The following is a 19,038-nucleotide window of genomic DNA, read 5'->3' on the forward strand; positions in this document are numbered from 1 at the left end:
GCAGGGCACACTGTCACGTGGGAAAAGTGTCTCTAGCTTGACTCAGATTCTCATCTCCTGACACCAGGCTGTGGTACCAGGTGATTTATCTGACAGGCAGTTTTCATCATTAATTTTCTCGCCAGAAGCAGCAGAATGCTGCACATCTTTCTGAGGCCAGTGATACAGAGTTATCATGGTGTAGTCCCAGGAGACCAGAAAAAGGACTTTCCATAATTTTTCCTCATCTTCTATTTATCTCTTTACACACAGTATCTGCACAGAATAAAGTACCTTTAGGCTGTCCCAGCTACCCAGCAATGCCATGGAATACATTTGAGAATATGGAAATTCATCCTTTTATAATCATAAAGGGGGGGATATATGATAACATAATAATAATTCTGTGATTCTGTGAGATATAAGCATGCAGAAAATTGGTGAGAAGCCTTTCATCACTGGGTCAAAATCCATGCAGTTAGGATGCCTTTCTCATTTCATATCAGTGCATGCTGTAAAAAGGGCATCAAGTAACTTCTGTGTTTAATAGTTATGATAGAAAATGGAGGCTTCAGACTTAATTAATGTGTCTCACTTTCTAGCTGTGCAGGTAAGTTATAGTTACCCTGTCTCAGTCTACTTTTTAAAAGGGCAAGATACAAATCAGCGATTAAGAAGAGTAAAAAAAGATGCAAACTGTCAGTCAGTTGGTCTCTTAAGGAATTGTCATGAAATTTTTCACACCTGCTTTATGGGTCAGAAATCTTGGCCCTGGTTCTCTTTACTCACCATCTCTTTGGTTCTCTTTCCTGATAACATCTTTTGTCATGCCTCTGCAGCAAGTTATACTCATATGTGCCAGCTTACTCCAGCTCTCTCGCAAGGCATACACACAATCTAGGAATTCAACTCCAGGTTTGTAAAGGGCTTGCTAGCCTTTACTAGTTGGAGCAGTGACAGAGTCGGGCATAGAAATGGATTTCCTGGCTCCTTGTAAGAGCTTCCAGTAAGACCAAACCACCATTTACCAGTGCAATTAGATGAGTCTTTGTATTCTCCTTTATCATCAGTATTCCTTTGGCTTCTGTAAGCTACATACCTTCAGCTCAGCGCAGCATGAAAGAAGCGTTCATGGATTTTTTTTTTTCCCCAGAATAAGTTGTGAATATTGAAGGTTAATGAAGTCTCTCAAGCAGTGGCAGACCTCTAGAATATCTGTTATTGAGGGATTATTTTTATAACATTCACAGCAGAGGCTCTTGGTAGTATAGTATTTGAGTGTGTGACTTTAGGGTTTTTTTTTTCAAATATATGAAATGAAGATGATACAGGATCTATTTTGAATTAAATTAGGAAAGTGGAACTTAATCCTTCAATTTAAGACTTGCAAACCCCAGTCTCCCTGTATACATTAATAATCAAGGCGGCTGATTCAAGAAACTCATCCTAGAATTTTTTACTGGTAGGGAAAATAGTGGAGCTTGTAAGCATTTAAGTAACCTAAAAAAAAAGTAGCTGAAATTTTGTTTTTAATAACACTTATTCACATCTATCCCAGGAGATCAGGCTTTATATTTGGAGAAGTCATACATACACACACACACACAGAGCAGCTATTGGAGCCACTGAAATTTTGCTGGGCAGCTGAGGTGGTAATAGGTGCAATGAATTGGCACTGGGAATGTCGCGACCTTCCGGGTGGTTCTAGTCTGGACTGTTTCAGGGAGGCTCCAATGCTAAACCTCTCTTGTTCTTGAAAACTTAGTTTAGTGGCTTTAGTCTGGAATATTTTGAAACTATTTGTAAGTCTAATTTTCTGCAGTGCTTGGGAGCCTTTGTGCATGTACTTTGGAGTTTAGGTTTCTTAAGACTGCAGAACAAGTGAGACTTTCCATTTATTTAATATAATAATTTATAATTTGCATTCCCAGAAGCATGTATGGTATTTCAAAAGCAGAATGTGACTCTGAAATGAAATATTATCCAATTATTGCATTTTTCATTGATGACTATTTTCTTTGTCCTTCGTATTTCTTACATGGCTCATATTGCAGATCTTGCCACATTCTCACTGATTCCATGCCCTGTATAAGACGCATTTTTGCCTCATTTAAAATATTAACTTGGTCAGTACTAGTTCCAAGAAGGGAGGTCTCTTGTTCTGGTCTCGGTAAGAAGCCCCAAGCTCTAGATACATAGAAAGCAGTTTTGTGAATGTAATTCCTGCCTTCCCGCAAGCCATCACAATGTTCTTACTAATTTTCATGAAACAAGGAAGAAGTTTACACTCTACTGTTTTATCTGATGTTGTGTGACATTCTACCAGAATTAACTACTAATAAAAATGAAAAATGAAGGCAGTAAATACAGTCATGCATTAGAGTCCCATGCGAAGACACTAGCGTGTGTGGTTCCTGGTGCTTTTCCAGGTGGCTACCATATATAAAGTTTATCCATTTGTTTTTTCCCTGTTGTAGGTTCCCCCTTGGTCCTCCCCGCTTCCATTCCCACCCTGGTTGTCTGACAGTAACCAGCCGGTTTCTATTTCACATGTCTTGTAGATTGATGAAATGCAGTGGGGCAAAGGAGTGCGTGAAGTCCCGTCCTCAGTCTGCAGCCTGCCTTGCAAGCCGGGAGAGAGGAAGAAGATGGTGAAAGGGATGCCGTGCTGCTGGCACTGTGAGCTCTGCGACGGCTATCAGTACCAGGCTGATGAGGTGACTTGTCTGCTCTGCTCATACAATGAGCGGCCCAACGAGAACCGAACGGGATGCCGTTCGATACCCATCGTCAAGCTGGAGTGGCACTCACCCTGGGCTGTGATACCCGTCTTCTTGGCTATGCTGGGAATTATTGCCACCATTTTTGTGATGGCAACGTTCATCAGATATAACGACACTCCCATTGTCCGGGCTTCTGGGAGGGAACTCAGCTACGTCCTGTTAACGGGGATATTTCTGTGCTACATAATCACATTTCTGATGATCGCCAAACCAAACGTTGCAGTGTGCTCCTTCCGGCGTATCTTCTTGGGCTTGGGGATGTGCATCAGCTATGCAGCCCTGTTAACTAAAACAAACCGCATCTACCGCATATTTGAACAGGGCAAAAAGTCAGTGACAGCACCTAGGCTTATAAGCCCCACATCACAGCTGGCGATCACATCGAGTTTGATATCTGTTCAGCTCCTAGGTGTCTTTATTTGGTTTGCAGTTGACCCACCCAACATCATCATAGATTATGATGAGCAGAAAACTATGAACCCTGATCAAGCCAGAGGAGTTCTCAAATGTGACATTACGGATCTACAAATCATTTGTTCCTTGGGTTATAGCATTCTTCTAATGGTTACATGTACTGTGTATGCCATCAAGACTCGGGGTGTCCCAGAGAATTTTAATGAAGCTAAACCCATTGGATTCACTATGTACACTACCTGTATAGTATGGCTTGCCTTCATTCCAATATTTTTTGGCACTGCCCAGTCAGCCGAAAAGGTAGGTGAAAATGAACAAATGTGCATCCGATGTATCAGGATTCATTGCAGTTATAAATTACATACTGATATTCAGCTTTACATAGATTTTAAAATGAGCTATCCAGTTAGCGCATTACTGAGACATGTGCAATATATAGCACTATTTTCCTTCATTTAGCTGGCGGGCTATTCATTTGATAAACTGGCAAATGATCAATAGCAGTCATATTAGCCATTAGTTTTATTGTTGCGTCCATTTCAATTGTATCTTTTCAGTAGGATAAGTGGGAATTTGCTGTCATATTGTCCAGAAAGAGGCATCTCTTAACTAAATCATTTTGAATACAAGATGTAAGCAAAAAACTGTCAAAAAAATAGTGAAGTGGACTCCTGCACTTCTGGAGTTCAGAACTGAGGGCGGTGCTTAGTCTGATGAGTGCTGTGGTTCACAAATAGCAGCCTCAGGGCACATTTACACCACAGGGTAAATAGTCTGTCCTGAACTCCAGCTGCTGAGACTAGACTGACAGTGCTATCTGTATTGGTTATTTTTAAACTAGCCCAGGCAGACTTAGCCGATAGCTCATGGCAAGGGTATAGCCAGAGTCCTGGAGTGAATGCCAGGTTGCTTCTCTTCATAAGTGAGGTCCACTTAAGCCCATGGAGTTCATTCACCACAAGCGAGTCCAAAATATTACACTTACACAACTTAAGAAAAAGCATCCAAATGTTAGGATCTAATCCATTAGTTGGATTGTTACAAAAATTAATTATTGCAAAGTGCCATCAGACTCGATTAAAAGATTCCCATTGGCTTTAGTAGGCTTCAGATGCTGCAGAGGAGTCTGCAGTGTGTCTGTCACGGGGCTTAGGTGCACATCACTTCCATCCCATGCTCACAGCTGCTCAGGCAATGGCAACTGAAAAAGGGAGCTGGGCAGCTTGGAATTACGCCCTGGCAATCAGAGCAGATGTGCATGTGAAGAGATGCAAAACTTGGTCAACTATGGGCTTTGTTGCCAACAGAAATCAGGTTTCAAGTGCTCTTTGTACATATATCAAATCAGCTCTGCTGAGGCCAGCAGGTAGCTGGGACCCCAACCCAGCGCGTTGCAGCTGATGCTGTGATGGTTTAGGTACAAACGTTAACAGCCTCTCTTTTGTCTCACACAAAGTAAGAAGCAGGAAGTCACTCCCTTCTTCCCATTACATTTATTGGTGAGGATGGTGACCTTGGAGAAAGAAGGCAATAAACAGCCAGAGGACAATATGATTCATTTTCCAAAACATTGTCGGAATGTCTATTGGCAAGAAGACACCTTTTCAGATTTGCATTTAAAGTATTTAAAAAGGGAGAACCTTAGTTGCTCTGTGCGTTTTGAGTAAACAGTATTCAAGGGGTGAAAAATTGATCTACTATTACAATATGCAGGGCTAAATCAAACTGTGAGTGACTGAGCATTGCAACTTCAGTTACCTCCTGGGTCTTGGGCCCCTTCTGCATGTTGCTGTTACTGCCCAAGTGGCTCCAGCTAATGCTTGGTGACAAAGATCTGGTTTTATTTCTCTCTGAATCTTGTTTGGACATAGCTGAATTTCAGAGTGATTTGGCAAATACTTGCAAGCCTAGCCTTTAGGGAGAAATGAAAATACTAGGCTGTCCTGAGCTGCTGTCAGACTGTTTTACCCTCCCCAGCCCTGACCTCATCTACTTCCCCAGCCCAGAGGAAACCACTGTCATGTCTCCTTACCTGCGGCATTCTCCAGCTGAATCTAGGCATCACTGACCTCACCTCAAATGCTCTCCCACAGATCTTGCATGGATTTAGTAGCATACTGTCAGTTATCCCGACTTACTGAACCCAAACTTTCCTGTGCAGGAAAGAGCTTTGGCTTCTTGCTACTTTTTTCCCCCCTCTATTTTCATTTAACATTTGTTCTTTAATACAAGACTTGGGCAAGCTCACTGCTGTGGATAAAATTACTTTGTGCCAGGGATAACACGTCCAAATTTGCAGCTGTTAAACTTCTGGGTTATTGAAATAAAATTGCAGGAAGACAGCAGTGTTGTTGTTCAGGCAGGTCCATGTGTTGGCTACAAGTCTCTTCCGTAGGAAGGTGCCTGTACCAGAGCTTTGTCCTTTGCAATTCAGGAGGTTGGTTGTACAGAAGTTTGCAATTGTTTTGCCATCAGTTTGGCCATGGAAGAGGGGATCGCCCACGAGGATGCAGAGGTTATGGAGGTTTTCATGCATCATCTCACCTCCGCAATGGGCTTTACAGGCAGCCATTGCATCCCTAAGGGGAATTAATTTCAACTGGAAAGGAGGTCTGCCAAGTCTTACAGATGCTTCAAACATCTCTGCTCTCCCTGTCGAGGGAGAGATAAGAAACAGCATAAGCGGCTTTAAACACAGTTGGTCCCGTTTGTAACTTTGCTCTGATGCAGGGAGTACAGTGCAGCTTTTGTGCCCCTGCCTGGGAATGCTTTAGACCTGCAGGTGACCAAGATGAAGTGCTTTAAATTGTTGTCTGCAAAGATTTAACTGGGTGATAGAAAGACCCAAAGAATTTCAAAGGCTGCTGCCAGCATTGAAAATCATTTAGTAGCAAAAGCTTTATGTTTCCATGTAGTCATAAAGCTGAATTACCCTGTACTTCTTTGAAAGCATAAGATTTGTGTACAAATTCATGTAGGACAGCAAAAGAGATTATGATTAACTCGATTTCATGCAGAGCACAGAAGAGGGTACTGGGCAAAGTAAACAGCCCTTCTCTTTGCTGTGCTCCAGCCAAGGGGAACATCCCATGGCGCTGCACAGAGCCAGTGGCACCAGCTGCTTCTCCTTGCGGCAGCCCCAGGGCAGCCATGTCAGGGGAGTGTTCGGGACAGGGGACCTCAGTATCTGCTGGCTGTCACAGCCCAAACTCCTCACATGCTGCTGGGGCTTATTGCAGTTCCTTGGACTGAAAGCTGCTATGTTTTGTCCAACAAACCGTCCAGTGTGATCATACCTGCACAATGGGCATGCAACATGCATGAAAGCACTTACATATAGTCCCTATAGATGGTCCATCTGGCTCCCCCAGCCTATAAGCGTTGGCAGACATTGGCTGGAGCACGTTTGACCAGTACGCTGTGCCATGTCTGAGTGCTATACCTATGGCTCTGCTGCTGGGGCATTTTTCCCCCATCTGCTCTACACAGAGATCAAGCTGCAGTAGCTTTGTTGCTTTACTTTCTTTTCTGTCTCTCTTTTTTTGAGTGGGGGTGAGGGGGTTGTACTTTTTTGTGATTGCTAGTGATTTTCTGTCAGATATTTTCTCTGGAAAATATTGTGTTTAAGCTTAGCCACACAGGTCTTTGCCGAAATGGAAATTGCACCCACTAAAAATATCATGCAACACAATCTTTTAAACTGAGAAATGGTGTTATATATAATGTTGTGATTTTCATTGTATGGATTTATTTTATTTTATCAATAAATACAAGCATAATGTTGTTTGGTAGAAAGCATATTGAAAATACCTACCTTGTTCAGTGTAGAAAATAACAACAAAAAAAAGAACTAGTAGTATGCTGCAAGTAATTCATAAAAGGCAAATAATTCAAGCAGTAGCATTTGCAGCAGACTGGGGGGAGGCGGTGTGGTTTGAGGAAGGCCGGATATCAGAGTTTGTGCTATAGGATGGACATAAAACATTCAGTATATGGGCGGTGGCACATGGAAAAAGCAAATTCCTGACCTTTTTACAGCTTGCATTTACTCAGCCAATTTCTTCATCCACTATCTAAAAATCCAGAAGACACATGGTCAGTTGTAATTTATAGGCTTAGTTTGGCAATGCAGCATGTAGTTTCCTAGTGGGCATTGAATATCGTTGTCCTTACCATGTTTCACCTTCTTTGAGTTTCTTCGGCTTTGATGGTCACATAGCCATTGCTCCATACCTGGGAATCACTGCTGTTTTCTAGGTTTTGGGGGTTATGTTTTGTGTGTGTGTGTGTTTTCCTATAACTATTAGTTTATATTCTAAAATGCGTATGTAACCTTTGAGGACCAGGACACAGTACTGGGGACTGGAATCGTGCCATATCTTTGCTCAGAAAGATCCTTCCTTTTTTATGTATTTGGTAGAAAGCCACTAGATGTAGAGAGGAGTTCCTGCAGAGCAGAGGGGGTCACTTACTGTTCAACTCTGAGCAGCTCCTAACGATTAAAACCATCATCAGTTGAAGGGTCAGTGGGTTTTTGGGGTTGAGGACAGGGGATGGTGTCCATTCCCGCCTGCTGCCCAGCTCCTGCCTTGGTGTTGCTCAGCTCGTTAACCCACACGTTTGGAGAGGGACTGTAGGGATGAAATGCTGCTTTTACACTCCTGGTGTAATTGTTTTTGACAACAAAACTGTTTTAAATTCTCCGTGGATATGTTGGTATCTTATCAGAAACAAAGTGGCCTCAAAGAGCTGTTAAACCAATTATAAGAGTCATAGCTCCACAGCACAGTCAATACAAAGTGGCACTTGAAAAGAGCACAGATTGCTCTGTAAGGTCAGGCGAAGGACAGCTAAATCAATAAGCCAAATTGAGTCAAAATTTTAGAGAACGAAAGTGAAAGGATGGGAAGGGATGCAGGTGGTGTGGGAATGCATCCTGTGGGAAGCTGCACCTCGCACCCTGCCCTGCACAGCCCTGCACTGGAGATTAATTAGTCCCTGCAGCCTCTTTGTTGGTTGTGCATCCACTTCTGCTTTGATTATCTGTTTCTGATTTTAACTTATTTCCAGAGGCAGGGCACTGCAGTAGGGGATTGCCAGGGCTGATCGGGGCCAGCGGTTTGGGGCCAAGTCCCCCTGCCCCGTCCCTGTGTGTGGCACAGGGAGCTCTGCCGTGCTCTACCTTTGGCAGTGCCTCAGGACCCCAGGCTTGCACCGCTGCCGAGGGATGCTGCAGCTCGCTGCTGTATTTGCTTCTTCCATGGCAAGGCTGTTCCCTGGCAGTGTGCTCCTGCTTGAGTGATGTTTCAGGAGACGCATTTGAGATTAACCTGGTTTCATGAAGTCACATGTTTTCATTTCTTGGTTTTTTTTTTGTTTTTATTGTTCTCCTTTTACAGATACTCTAAAGAACAACAGCATGGCAGAGCATGTCATATGCTGTAACACATCTTGGAAACATCACTTCATAGGTGGCAGTAATAGTTTGCTTTTTTATTATTAGTCTCTCTTGTAATGTAAATATTTTTAAAACTTACACTTGCAGATTTCCAGAGGCAATACTTTCATGGTAAAAGCAAAGTGAAGGGGAAAAAGCATCCGTGGTCAAATCAGTGTGATATGTAGAGTTCTTAAAATACTGGTTTGCTTTTCCTGTTAATAAAAGTCAATTTATTGCTAGGAAAAACAATACTTTTCAACACTTCTTATTACCATTTTTTTAACCTTTGTCGTGTAACATAGTTGTATTTATGATTAAATGAATATTAAAGGGTGGCTGAGACAGGGACACCTCCCAGACCTGTGCATGGCATCCTCAGTCAGTGCCTTCAGCAGTAATATGGACAGAAACTCACCTTCATTGTCCTTTGACAGAGCCAACACAAAGCAGCTTTGTCCATAAGGCTGTCTGTCTGGCAGTGTGTCCCCGACCCCGGCATCCCTGCTCACTGGCACTTGGTGGCACGTGGTAAAGACAGTCAGCAGAGCCTCTTCACAGTCTGGAAGCAAAGCCTAAAGAAGCAGTAGCCTTCCTGGAGGTCCTTCATCCCTCCTCTTCTCCTTGTCTGCAGGAGACTCTTCTAGAAAGGTAGCTGAGGTAAAAAGCACATCCCAAATTTAAAGTAAGCCTTTGGAAATAATCTCTTCTTTTAAAAAATTTTGCACAGGAAGGATGCGATAGGAGACTACAGAAATGTTACATTTGGGTATATTGGTGGTGATGGTGTACAGAGATTAATAGGGCAGGAGAAATTGCCTATGGGTCTGTGTTAAATAGCCTTGGTTAGGGTGGTTTTTTTCTTGCCAGTGTGTTCTTCCTTTCTTCTAACAATGTTCAGCTCTAATTATGAAGGCCTATGAGATCACAAGCTATTTTCTTCTCCTACAGTTATTTAGTATTATCATATATATTTATATACTGTTGCTTAAATTAAATTTTCTGAATCTCTAGCATGTAATACTGAAAAATTAGATCCCTTTAATGGCAAACCTGAACATCAATCTGCTTTATGTATCAGGCATGCCAGAATCCACTTGGGTACTTCGCTTGCCCAAAACCTAATGCTGCTTTGCATTACTGTACAAGTGTGTTTGGCATTTTACTCAGACTGATGGCATCCCTTATTAGTATGTACAGATGTGTGGCCTCCTGTGAGCGTGCTCTTCAGATTTTGAAGGAGGAATGCAATTTGGAAACTTGCCAGAGCTATAACCATTACATTAAAAGAAATCATTGTCTCCGCAGGTTTGAAGTCCATATCTGTACTCTTTAACTATGTACAGATGTAGTTGTGTATGTTGAATATTCCCCTAAGATCTTATTTTCTCAAATTATGTCATTGCACTAATATAGAGGGATATGTCATCATTATATTTTTATGTTTCACAGAGATTTTATTGCCTCGTAGCTGTGATTACTTTTATTTAGTAATTGCTAAGATTAAAATAATACATTTCTGGGTATGTCTACAAGCTAGTAATAACTGTCAACAAGCTCCTAAATATATTCTCCAAATGGGATTTTTTCTTGACGTATTTTCAGGACTTTTTTCAAGTTAAAAAAGTTATAATCATGACTCTGAATGAGTGATGATGGTTTCTCAGCCAGTGTGGTCTTCCTGCTTGGGAGCTTTATTCGTCCTGGAATGAAGAGAAATGGGGAAAAGTTGACCATGCAGTCATCGGTTTCCATCAGCTTATTTTTGCATCCAGATTGCACAAACCCTTGGTTGTAGGGTTGGGTTTTTTTAATTGTAGTACAACCACTATGAAATTTGAAGTCCTTAATCCCATCTACTTTTCCACCTTCCTTCTTGTTTCTCTGTTTTTATAATGCCCATTTTATTCAAATCAATAAACAGGATAAGTCAGGTATATTTGGCAGCAACATTTTTACTTATTGTGTTGAATGTTACATAAATACTATAATTTGAAGGCACATGCAAAGTGGGTTCTTATTCAGATTAAATAATGTCACATTAACATGGTAGCACTTCAGTATATGGTCTGTTTTTTGGTGAAACTAAGTTACTCTGCAATTCTCTGTAACACAAATTCCGATCAACCAGGTAGGACACACATTTATTTTCTCCCCTGGGAAGGCTTGAAATGACAGTTGCTATAGCAACTGTACATATGTGGATTTTGGAGTTATAAGGATTTTAATGCAACATTTGTTGGTGTTGTATACTGTTGGATGGTTGAGAAAATCAGGCTTTGAGGCTCACAGGGAATGTAACTTTGAATCTACCATAATCCGGGGCTCATGCAAGGACAGTCATGAACTGCAGCTTTCGTTTAAAGAAACATTCTAGTAATAGTACCTGCGTAAAACTCATTAACCACAAATATTAATTTCTCTCATTGATATGCTTTCAGTTCACCTTCATTATCTTAGGGATCTGCATGTTCAGATGCTGAAGTTCTTAATTTTATCCAGCCTCAAGACTGTATCCCTGAGAAAACCACGGAATATTATGATCTGACATTAGAATTGTCCTGAGACAAGCCTGAACTGAAAAGCAGCTTCACTTCATTTCAGTTAAGGCTCTCCAGGCTAGAGCTGTAAGGTCTGGAGATCCTCCAAGAAAAGAGTATACAATAAAGTGCACTTTTGTGGAGTACTGGGGTATTGACAGTGAGTACCTAGTGTTTCATTTTAATTGAGAAAAAATTAAATGTTCTTTGAAATCTAAAAATGAAATAATCAGTAGAATTTTTTTGTGATATCCTTTATTACAAAAATGATCCTGGTGGCCTATATTTTTATCAACATATATAAGAACACTACTGTAAAAGTATATTCATCTTATGAATACCTTTAAGTGTTTATAGAGTTTCAAAGTTAATTTTTGTAGAACTAATCAAAAATCTTAAACATATAACTTCTCGGTAAAGTTCTCTGTAAGATTTATTTTATTACCTTCTGCATTCATTTTGTCTTCCAATGGAAAAGGATGCTGTTACTAGTCAAAAAATAGCACAAAAGGCTTGTAATGCATCACTACTACTAATGATTTAACCCTTAAAAAAATAAAAATTAGTATTTACATACACATCATTGAAGCAGTAAGTGCTACAGGAATTTTGAGTTCTGGAGTCATTGATCTTTTGCCACACACTTGTTTCTCTCTCCCCAGTGTTTTGGTGGGAGGTTTCTTCCCTTAAAAAACAAACATTCATAGACCCACCACTTACTGAATATAGCTGGCTTATGGCCTTTAGCAGATGCTTTTAAGAACTCCTATGGGAGAGTACAGCTCAGGAAAAATATAATATTACTGACTGGATTGCTTCACAGTGTTTACTAATCATTTCAGGGATTAGATGGCCTCGTCAGGAATACCTGCCCCCATCTCCCTCTGCTGGGGGAAAAAAAAAGGGGAAAAAAAAATACAGAAGTGAAGCAAAATTATAGTGGCCTAAACTTGGGCACCTGGGATTTCTGGATATACCGTACCCTAACACTTCAGTATAGCAGAGAGAAGTGTGGTTATTTGTCAGTTCTATTTGACGTGATGGGAAATGGCTTAGGGCTCAAGAAGAGAAAGCCAAATTAAAGCTTAGATAGAAAAAGTTGTTGGACTGGTTGATGCCAAAAAGGATGGGAGATTGATACTGCCGGTGCCCTGCTCTCCCCTCTGCGGGTCAAGGCCGGGGGATGATTGAGTGTTCGCTGCTCAGGTTGGTGATCCAGAGGCTGCTGTGACATGATGTTGTACCTGCTCCCGTGGAGGACGAGCGTGACTCTCATTAGCAGGAGATGGATCGGGTGAAGGCTGTTTGGCTCCGAGATTCATGATTCTATCATGGAAGATAGATTTACTTCTGTGTGGTGGTTGTATTTTTAAGAAAACTTGAAGCTATTTTACTTCATGGCTATGCAGGATATGCCTGAGGCAACATCTCTAGAAAAGACAGGCTGGTTTATAATTTCATTGCCTCGTCTCAAGCTTTAAATGTACCTTCCTGCTTGCCACGGGAGAGTTGTGCATGGAAAGCAAAGAGCGTGGATTTGTCTTTCTGCACAGCTGCCCATGCCCTGATGTGTCAGCCTGTGTCCCATACCACAGGAGAACGTGCTGGTCCCTGCAGGGCCAGCCACAGGCTGGCTGTCCTGTGGGTGCCCTGGGGTGTAGAGCATAGCCTGGTGACGTCTGCCCTGCCTATCTCTGTCTGGGTCGGGACTCAGGGGACACTAATTCCTTAGCTGTGTAAACTCCTGAGTGCTTTTCTGCAAAATAGTCAGCAGCTTTGCATTGCACCGAGCGCAATCCTTCTGCTGCAACTGCGAGCTGCGCTTCCATTCTTTACCCAACATTCAGAGGTGGATGTAAAAACATCTCATGTATACCAAAAAATCACTGCCTGCAGTGCAGATATCTCCTAGGCAGTGGGCTAGAGGTGCCGTATGCAGGACTTGCCGCAAGCAGTTGTCTTGCTGCCCTCCCGGGGCACTCGCATCCGTCAGAGGTGGGAGCATGGAGAGCTGCTCCACTGGAGAGCTCCGACCAGGAAATTCCCAAGAGCAGGTGAAACTGTCGCTCCTTCTGCTTAGACACAACCTCTGAGTTGCCCGTGAGGCGTTGCACAAGTGAAGCTGGGTAGCTGGGGTCTTTGCAGACAGCAATAGAAAAAAAAGGAGCAATTGTGTAAGAAACAGAACCTGACTCTGGGACATCCAAATGCAATCTCATTTACACTGATGGAACTACACCAGATTTGACACTCAGTATTTCAAAAGAGCTTTGAATCACTTTTGTAAAGTATTAAATATTTCCTTAAGTTTTGCTGCTCTCTGAAGTGAGACTAAAATGGTATATTAATACGTGTTGCCATGAAACTTCTTGTAATTGCATTTCTGTGCTGGGTAGAAAACAATGAGTGGTGGGAAAATATGTCTGTATATTTAAATGTGTTTTAAAAGCTTTAATTTTCACTTATTTCTGGAACTATATAATGATTCTGGATTTGTATAATGTTCAGCAAGGCAAAGATTGGAGTGTTTCAGAAATGAATACAATAATAACATTAATAACAGTTCCTTGCATGCAGAAGAAACCTAAAGCATTTTACAGATGGATTTAAAAACTGCAAGTTAGAAGCATCGTATCAGCTGGTATGTAGCAATTTTAGCAGCACTCAGAAATACAGTTTAAGGTGGGCAGGTGTGTGTTATTCTGTGTAAGTTCTTAGGCTCTGTTCTTCACCGGGGTATGCTGAGTGCCCTCCGGGATTGCATTAACCACATTAATAGCAGAATCATCAAGTGGGGAAGATTGGGCAGTTCAAACTGGGCAGAAAATAATCACCCAGGATTTGGCCAGGATGTGGGAGTTGACATTTGTGCTCTTGAAAGAGGCATCTTTAGTGACTGGAAGAATGAAGACATTTTGGTGATAAATATATTACCCAAAATGCCACATCATATTCCCAAGTCAGGACTCTTCTGGAAGAGGGATTTCTACCTGCACTTCATCCTGTCTGGGAGATCTCCCATCCAAGCACCTGACTGTGTTCAGCACCTTCTAAGTTCAGCCAAGCCAGTAACAGGCTGTAGGACTGCTAAAATTGCAGGTCTATGTTGTCTCTATTGTCAAGGCAGGTATTTAAAGCTAGGTAACAGGAAAAAGTGCATACTCTGGGTGAAATAAGAGATGATTAGAGTAATTAGATCCTCCTCAGAAGACCATAAATTAATGGTGATTATGATTCTTGAAACAACAGAAGCATAAGGTACATCTAGCATTGATCTGTTGTATCACATTTGCTGCATTGTAATGCTCCTTTAATGTTAATATGTACTTTTGTAGTAAAATCTAATTGAAAACACTGAGCAGGCAGAGCCCAAGGCCACAATCATGTTCCACGTAATTACCTAAGGAGGAGGGTGTACATTTCCAATGAAGGGATGCCACCAACCGTTAGCCAGGTATAAGCAGTGCAGTCATTGTGTTCATGCTTATACAGTAATAGCCTTACAGGAATATATAGGTGAAAGCTAAAAGATAATTAACAATCAATTCATTTTGTGAAATTTTCAATTATTGAAGCAGGTATCTTCATAATGGAGTAATAATACTACATTTAAATTTGTATGTGGCTGTCTCATAACAGAGAGGTATTCATTTAAGCAGAAATTACTTTAAGTTAGCAACCCTGCGGTAGTTCTGCAGTCTCAGAGGGACTCTTTGAAGCCTGTGAGCATGCTGCTTTGATGTCTGATGTAGAAAGTGAGGAATCTCTTCGCTGTGATAATTCTAGCCTTTTCCATTCCCTTCTGTGTTGAGGAGAGAAAAAAATGTGATTGAGAAGATGGAAAAGTAAATGGAACCCAGAAAGGAGCGTGCATTATAGAAGGGGAAATACACCCACCTGTGACCAGGGGCACAATGCAACAGGGCTGCCAAATTCCCTGCTGTGTTCTGTGGTCTCCCTCTCTGGATCACTTAAGCAGACCAAAAATGTATATACAACTGAAAACACCCTCCCCTTGAACAGAAACTGCAGGTCTCTGAGAACGTGTCACCGCAGGGGATGCTGCTGCAGATACCATCCTGGGGGGAAAAAGGGGATGTTCTGGGGCAAACCCATAAATTAATAATTTTTCTTTGGCATTTGGGGAGAACCGTTCTTCCACGCTGCTGGTGCAGCCTAGAGCAGCCAGACTGCTGCACCCGGTCATCAAAACGGGGAGTCAAAAACTACTCCTCCTCCTCAGCCTTCTGTATTTCGATTTTGCCCAGTTAACCAAGAGCCACAAGGTATGAACGGTCTCAGATTACCTGGGACAGCAGATTTAGGAATATTTTTCGTGCCTTTTCACATTGCTTGTTCTGAGTCCCAGAAGTGGCAAAGGCATTTGCCCGTAACTCCACAAGCACACCGCCTCTGCTCGGCTTTGTTTGGTGCACAACTGTCACTGTCCTGTGAATACACACGAGCACTGAACTTATTTTAAAAAGATGCCAAGGGAAAGCAGGGAAGAAAGCTATCTTTTTGCTCTGTGATTTCTAGTGCATAGTTAACTGCCTCTGGCTAAAAAGCGACATAATTTTTAAAGGGAAAAATGTGTGGGTGTTTAATGCATAGTGTTGACGTGTACTTTTTTGGTTCCTTATTTTTTTTAGAAAATGTAGAACTGCCAGGAGAGTTTTACATATGAAAAGCAATCTCTGCATAGGCCCCTGTCAGTGTTACCTAACAGTTTTTATCTGCAGCATAAACTGACAACACCTCACCGTGAAATAATTGCGGTTCCATTGAGTCCAGAAGAGTAATTACTTTGTTGATGAAACTTTTCTCTTTGCTTGCGTTTTGATATCTCTGCAATGTCAAACTCACTTGAGCTGACAACATAATTTCTCCAGCAGAGCTGTTGCATCGACCATGCAACTGCTGTTGGGCGTTAGGGGGGGATTTTTTTCAAGCTTGCTCTATTTCAGTGCTAGCAACAGTAAAAACTCAGTCTTCCAAAACCCTGTTTCGTGAATAGCGCTTCTGAATAGTGTGAATAGTCACACGTACCTTCAAGGTAGCTACATAGATGAATAAGGGGTAACTGTATAATTATAAAATAGCTCTTCAAAGTTAGTTTACAAGGAAGTAATCATAAAATTATCTCATTTGCTCAGAACAGGGGAGGGTAAGTTTATTTGAATGTCTTTGCAGTTAGTTTCAATTTGTAATTATCTATTTTAATGGTTATTTTGAATTTCCTGTGTATGTGAGGCTTGAGATAAGTCCATTACAAAGATGATGTGGTTTCCCAGAGGTATTGATATATTCCTGCAACCCTGATTCTGTTCCAGCGTTCATTCATGGGGAGAGTCCTGTTTCAGGTGGGATGATTTTGGGCTATATTGAAAGGTCATTCCCTGTGCTAAACACCATAGGATTTTTCCACAACAGGTAGCCAGAGGATGGTGTGCTCTGCTAGGTCTGTGCAGTGTATAGTGCAGTTTGATTTTTGCTGCTCAGTTCCCATTAATGCTTCTTTGTTTGAACAAAAGTTAATCATCTTTTCAGAAAAATCCTGTAGATCATGGCTAACATTGTAAGCCAAATGCTAGGAACTGAAGTAGCATTTTCTGAGAGCAGCTCACAACAAGTTTCTGAACCTCACGGGTATTGTAGAAACATAATAATGTTATTTTGAGTCAGAAATAATGGCTGCTGATTCTAAGCTCATCCAGGAACAAAAAGAGAACCATGAAGGGCTCATTCAATACAATGTAAGTTATGCAGATGTTTCTCAATTTTTTTGCTGAACTTGTATGCTGGAGTCAGGGTTTCATTTGATCAAACCATTTTAGCAGAAAGAATGGGTCCTTAAGCACTTTTGTCATTGTGTATGAATGGCTTAGGAAAGCAGCCTGAGGAAGGGCATGAAATCAAGTACCCTTGTCAGTCCCACACAGAAGGCACATCCTTTATTGCCCATACTTGGGTTCCACATTCAGAGCTAAATTTTAATTCTGTTCATTTGAGAATAAACAGAAACAAAATGGAAAACAAACCTGCTAGGAGAGAGTCAGTCAATTGAAGTTTTGCCATTGATTCGGTCAGGGTGAGCTTGTGGGACAGGCGTCACAGAGCGGTGACTTCCTACATGTAGTCCAATTGTACTACCCTGCACCAAACCAGTGTGGAAAGAAGAGAGAATGTGCAACTTTGGAGCTAGCAATTCAGCTGTTGTTTTACCCAAGAGAGTAGGGCCAAAATTACTTTTCTACAAAATCAGTAAAAAATCCAAAGTTGCAGGGACTGGTAAGGAAATCTCCCCCATCACAAAGCAAAACCTCCATTGATCATGGAGATGGTTGCAGTTCGCTCTGAATAAGATCCTCTAACACAAAAATGTCAGGTCCTATGTGCATACCAGTGAGCTAAATATAGCTGGATTTGCAGAGGAAGAAAACAGCTATTCTTGAAAGTGCATTTTCAGCCTAGCAAGGCCAATTTAATGCAAAGCAAAAAATAGGTTTCACTATACGTAAGAGATGAATGCAAAAATATTGACCTGAAGGATTTATTTGTTGTTTTAAATGGTTTAAGGAGGCATGTAATAATAATAAAAGTAGAAACCATCATGCTCAAAGAAATTGCCTCGTATTTTGTCTTTGAGGCATAAGCTTAGCAGAAGGTTAAAAAAAAAAAAAAACAATAAATTCTCGTAGACTGAAGCAAAAATTTTGTGTCCCAAGTGTACCCCGTCAAAAGTGATTAGGGGCATGTTTATACTTCTGCATTTTGAAATAATGGCTTTTTTAAAATCTGTGTTCATATTCATCAAAAACGATTCAGCAAAAGAAGCCGGCGAGGATCCTTCCTTACCAGGCAGCAGAGCTGGGGGCCTCCTGCAGACCCGGTTGTGCTGTGCCAGTGCAGACTACATCTGTCGCTCCGTGAGGTGTCAGGGTGTCAGGCACTGGGGAAGGACCACAGCCGCCAGCAGGACACGTCCCACGGTCCCCGGTCAGCTCACCCCACAGTGCCTGAGCTGCCCCGACACCGTGTAACCTGGTTGTGGAGGGACCGAGGAGTCCCCCCCGTTCAACAGCGAGCACAAACGGAGCCCCTCCGGTGCCCGGTGCAGAGATGTCACTAGTCCCCGCTCTGCCCTTACTTCCCAGGCAGCTTTAGAAATCCGTAATGTTGTTTATATAGCAGAAAGCATCTGAGAACTATTGTCAGAGGATCGATACCTTATGACAAATGAAAAGCCTCTCAAAGAGAAAGACATTAGTCTGCGACTGCCGAAACAAAGATGCCTACAAGCATGTACAAGAGGAGCTGCTCTGATGCATAGGCGAGGAGACAAATTGGAAGAGAAAAGGGAACCTAGGGGAAGAGATCAGAGAGAGATTATTTGTTTACTGTTTTTCCCTCCTGTTAAAGAAGGGGGTCTCGCTGGGGAAGTGCTCTGCTCAACATGTCTGAGCGAAGCTTCGGGAGGTGGGAGGCAGAGTAACAAAGCAGAGCTGGAGCTGTGCTGAAGCCTACCCCAGTAACACCACAGCGGAGGGTTTGTGAGTGCAGGAGCCAGGTCTCGCCTTTGCCTGTCACTGTGGCATAGCCACCCACTACAGTCCTTACCAGGTAAGCGTGATGCTCTGTCCAGATAGGGGAAAAGAAAAACAAGGAAGATCTTGTCCTTCTGCAATTTGGTGGTTTCACATCGTTTCCATCTTAAACTCTGTCTTTGCTACTGCCCACCTCTGTATTCTCTCTGCAGCAAAGATCCATATGTTTTCTTTCCCAAACTGAGCAGTGGGGGTGAGAAAGGGGTAGGCAGCAACTGGAAACGTACCCAACGAGCTCTAGTGGTACGAAGGAGTATTTTACAAGACAACCTCCCTTA

At 42.0% G+C, this 19,038-nt stretch overlaps 1 protein-coding gene across 3 annotated transcripts in view; it reads left to right on the forward strand.

Annotated features, from left to right (window-relative positions):
• GRM7 (glutamate metabotropic receptor 7) overlaps positions 1-19,038 on the forward strand; it is a 313,728-nt gene that overhangs the window by 237,619 nt on the left and 57,071 nt on the right. For all 3 annotated transcript variants that reach the window (XM_087744649.1, XM_087744651.1, XM_087744650.1), the window contains exon 8: positions 2,541-3,476. In XM_087744649.1, the coding sequence (XP_087600775.1) occupies positions 2,541-3,476 (936 nt within the window). The remainder of the gene's footprint in view (positions 1-2,540; positions 3,477-19,038) is intronic.

Source organism: Nipponia nippon, unplaced genomic scaffold, assembly GCF_047370975.1.
Source record: "Nipponia nippon isolate SJK-2023a ecotype South Korea unplaced genomic scaffold, ASM4737097v1 scaffold_9, whole genome shotgun sequence".
Taxonomy (NCBI): Eukaryota; Metazoa; Chordata; class Aves; order Pelecaniformes; family Threskiornithidae; genus Nipponia; species Nipponia nippon.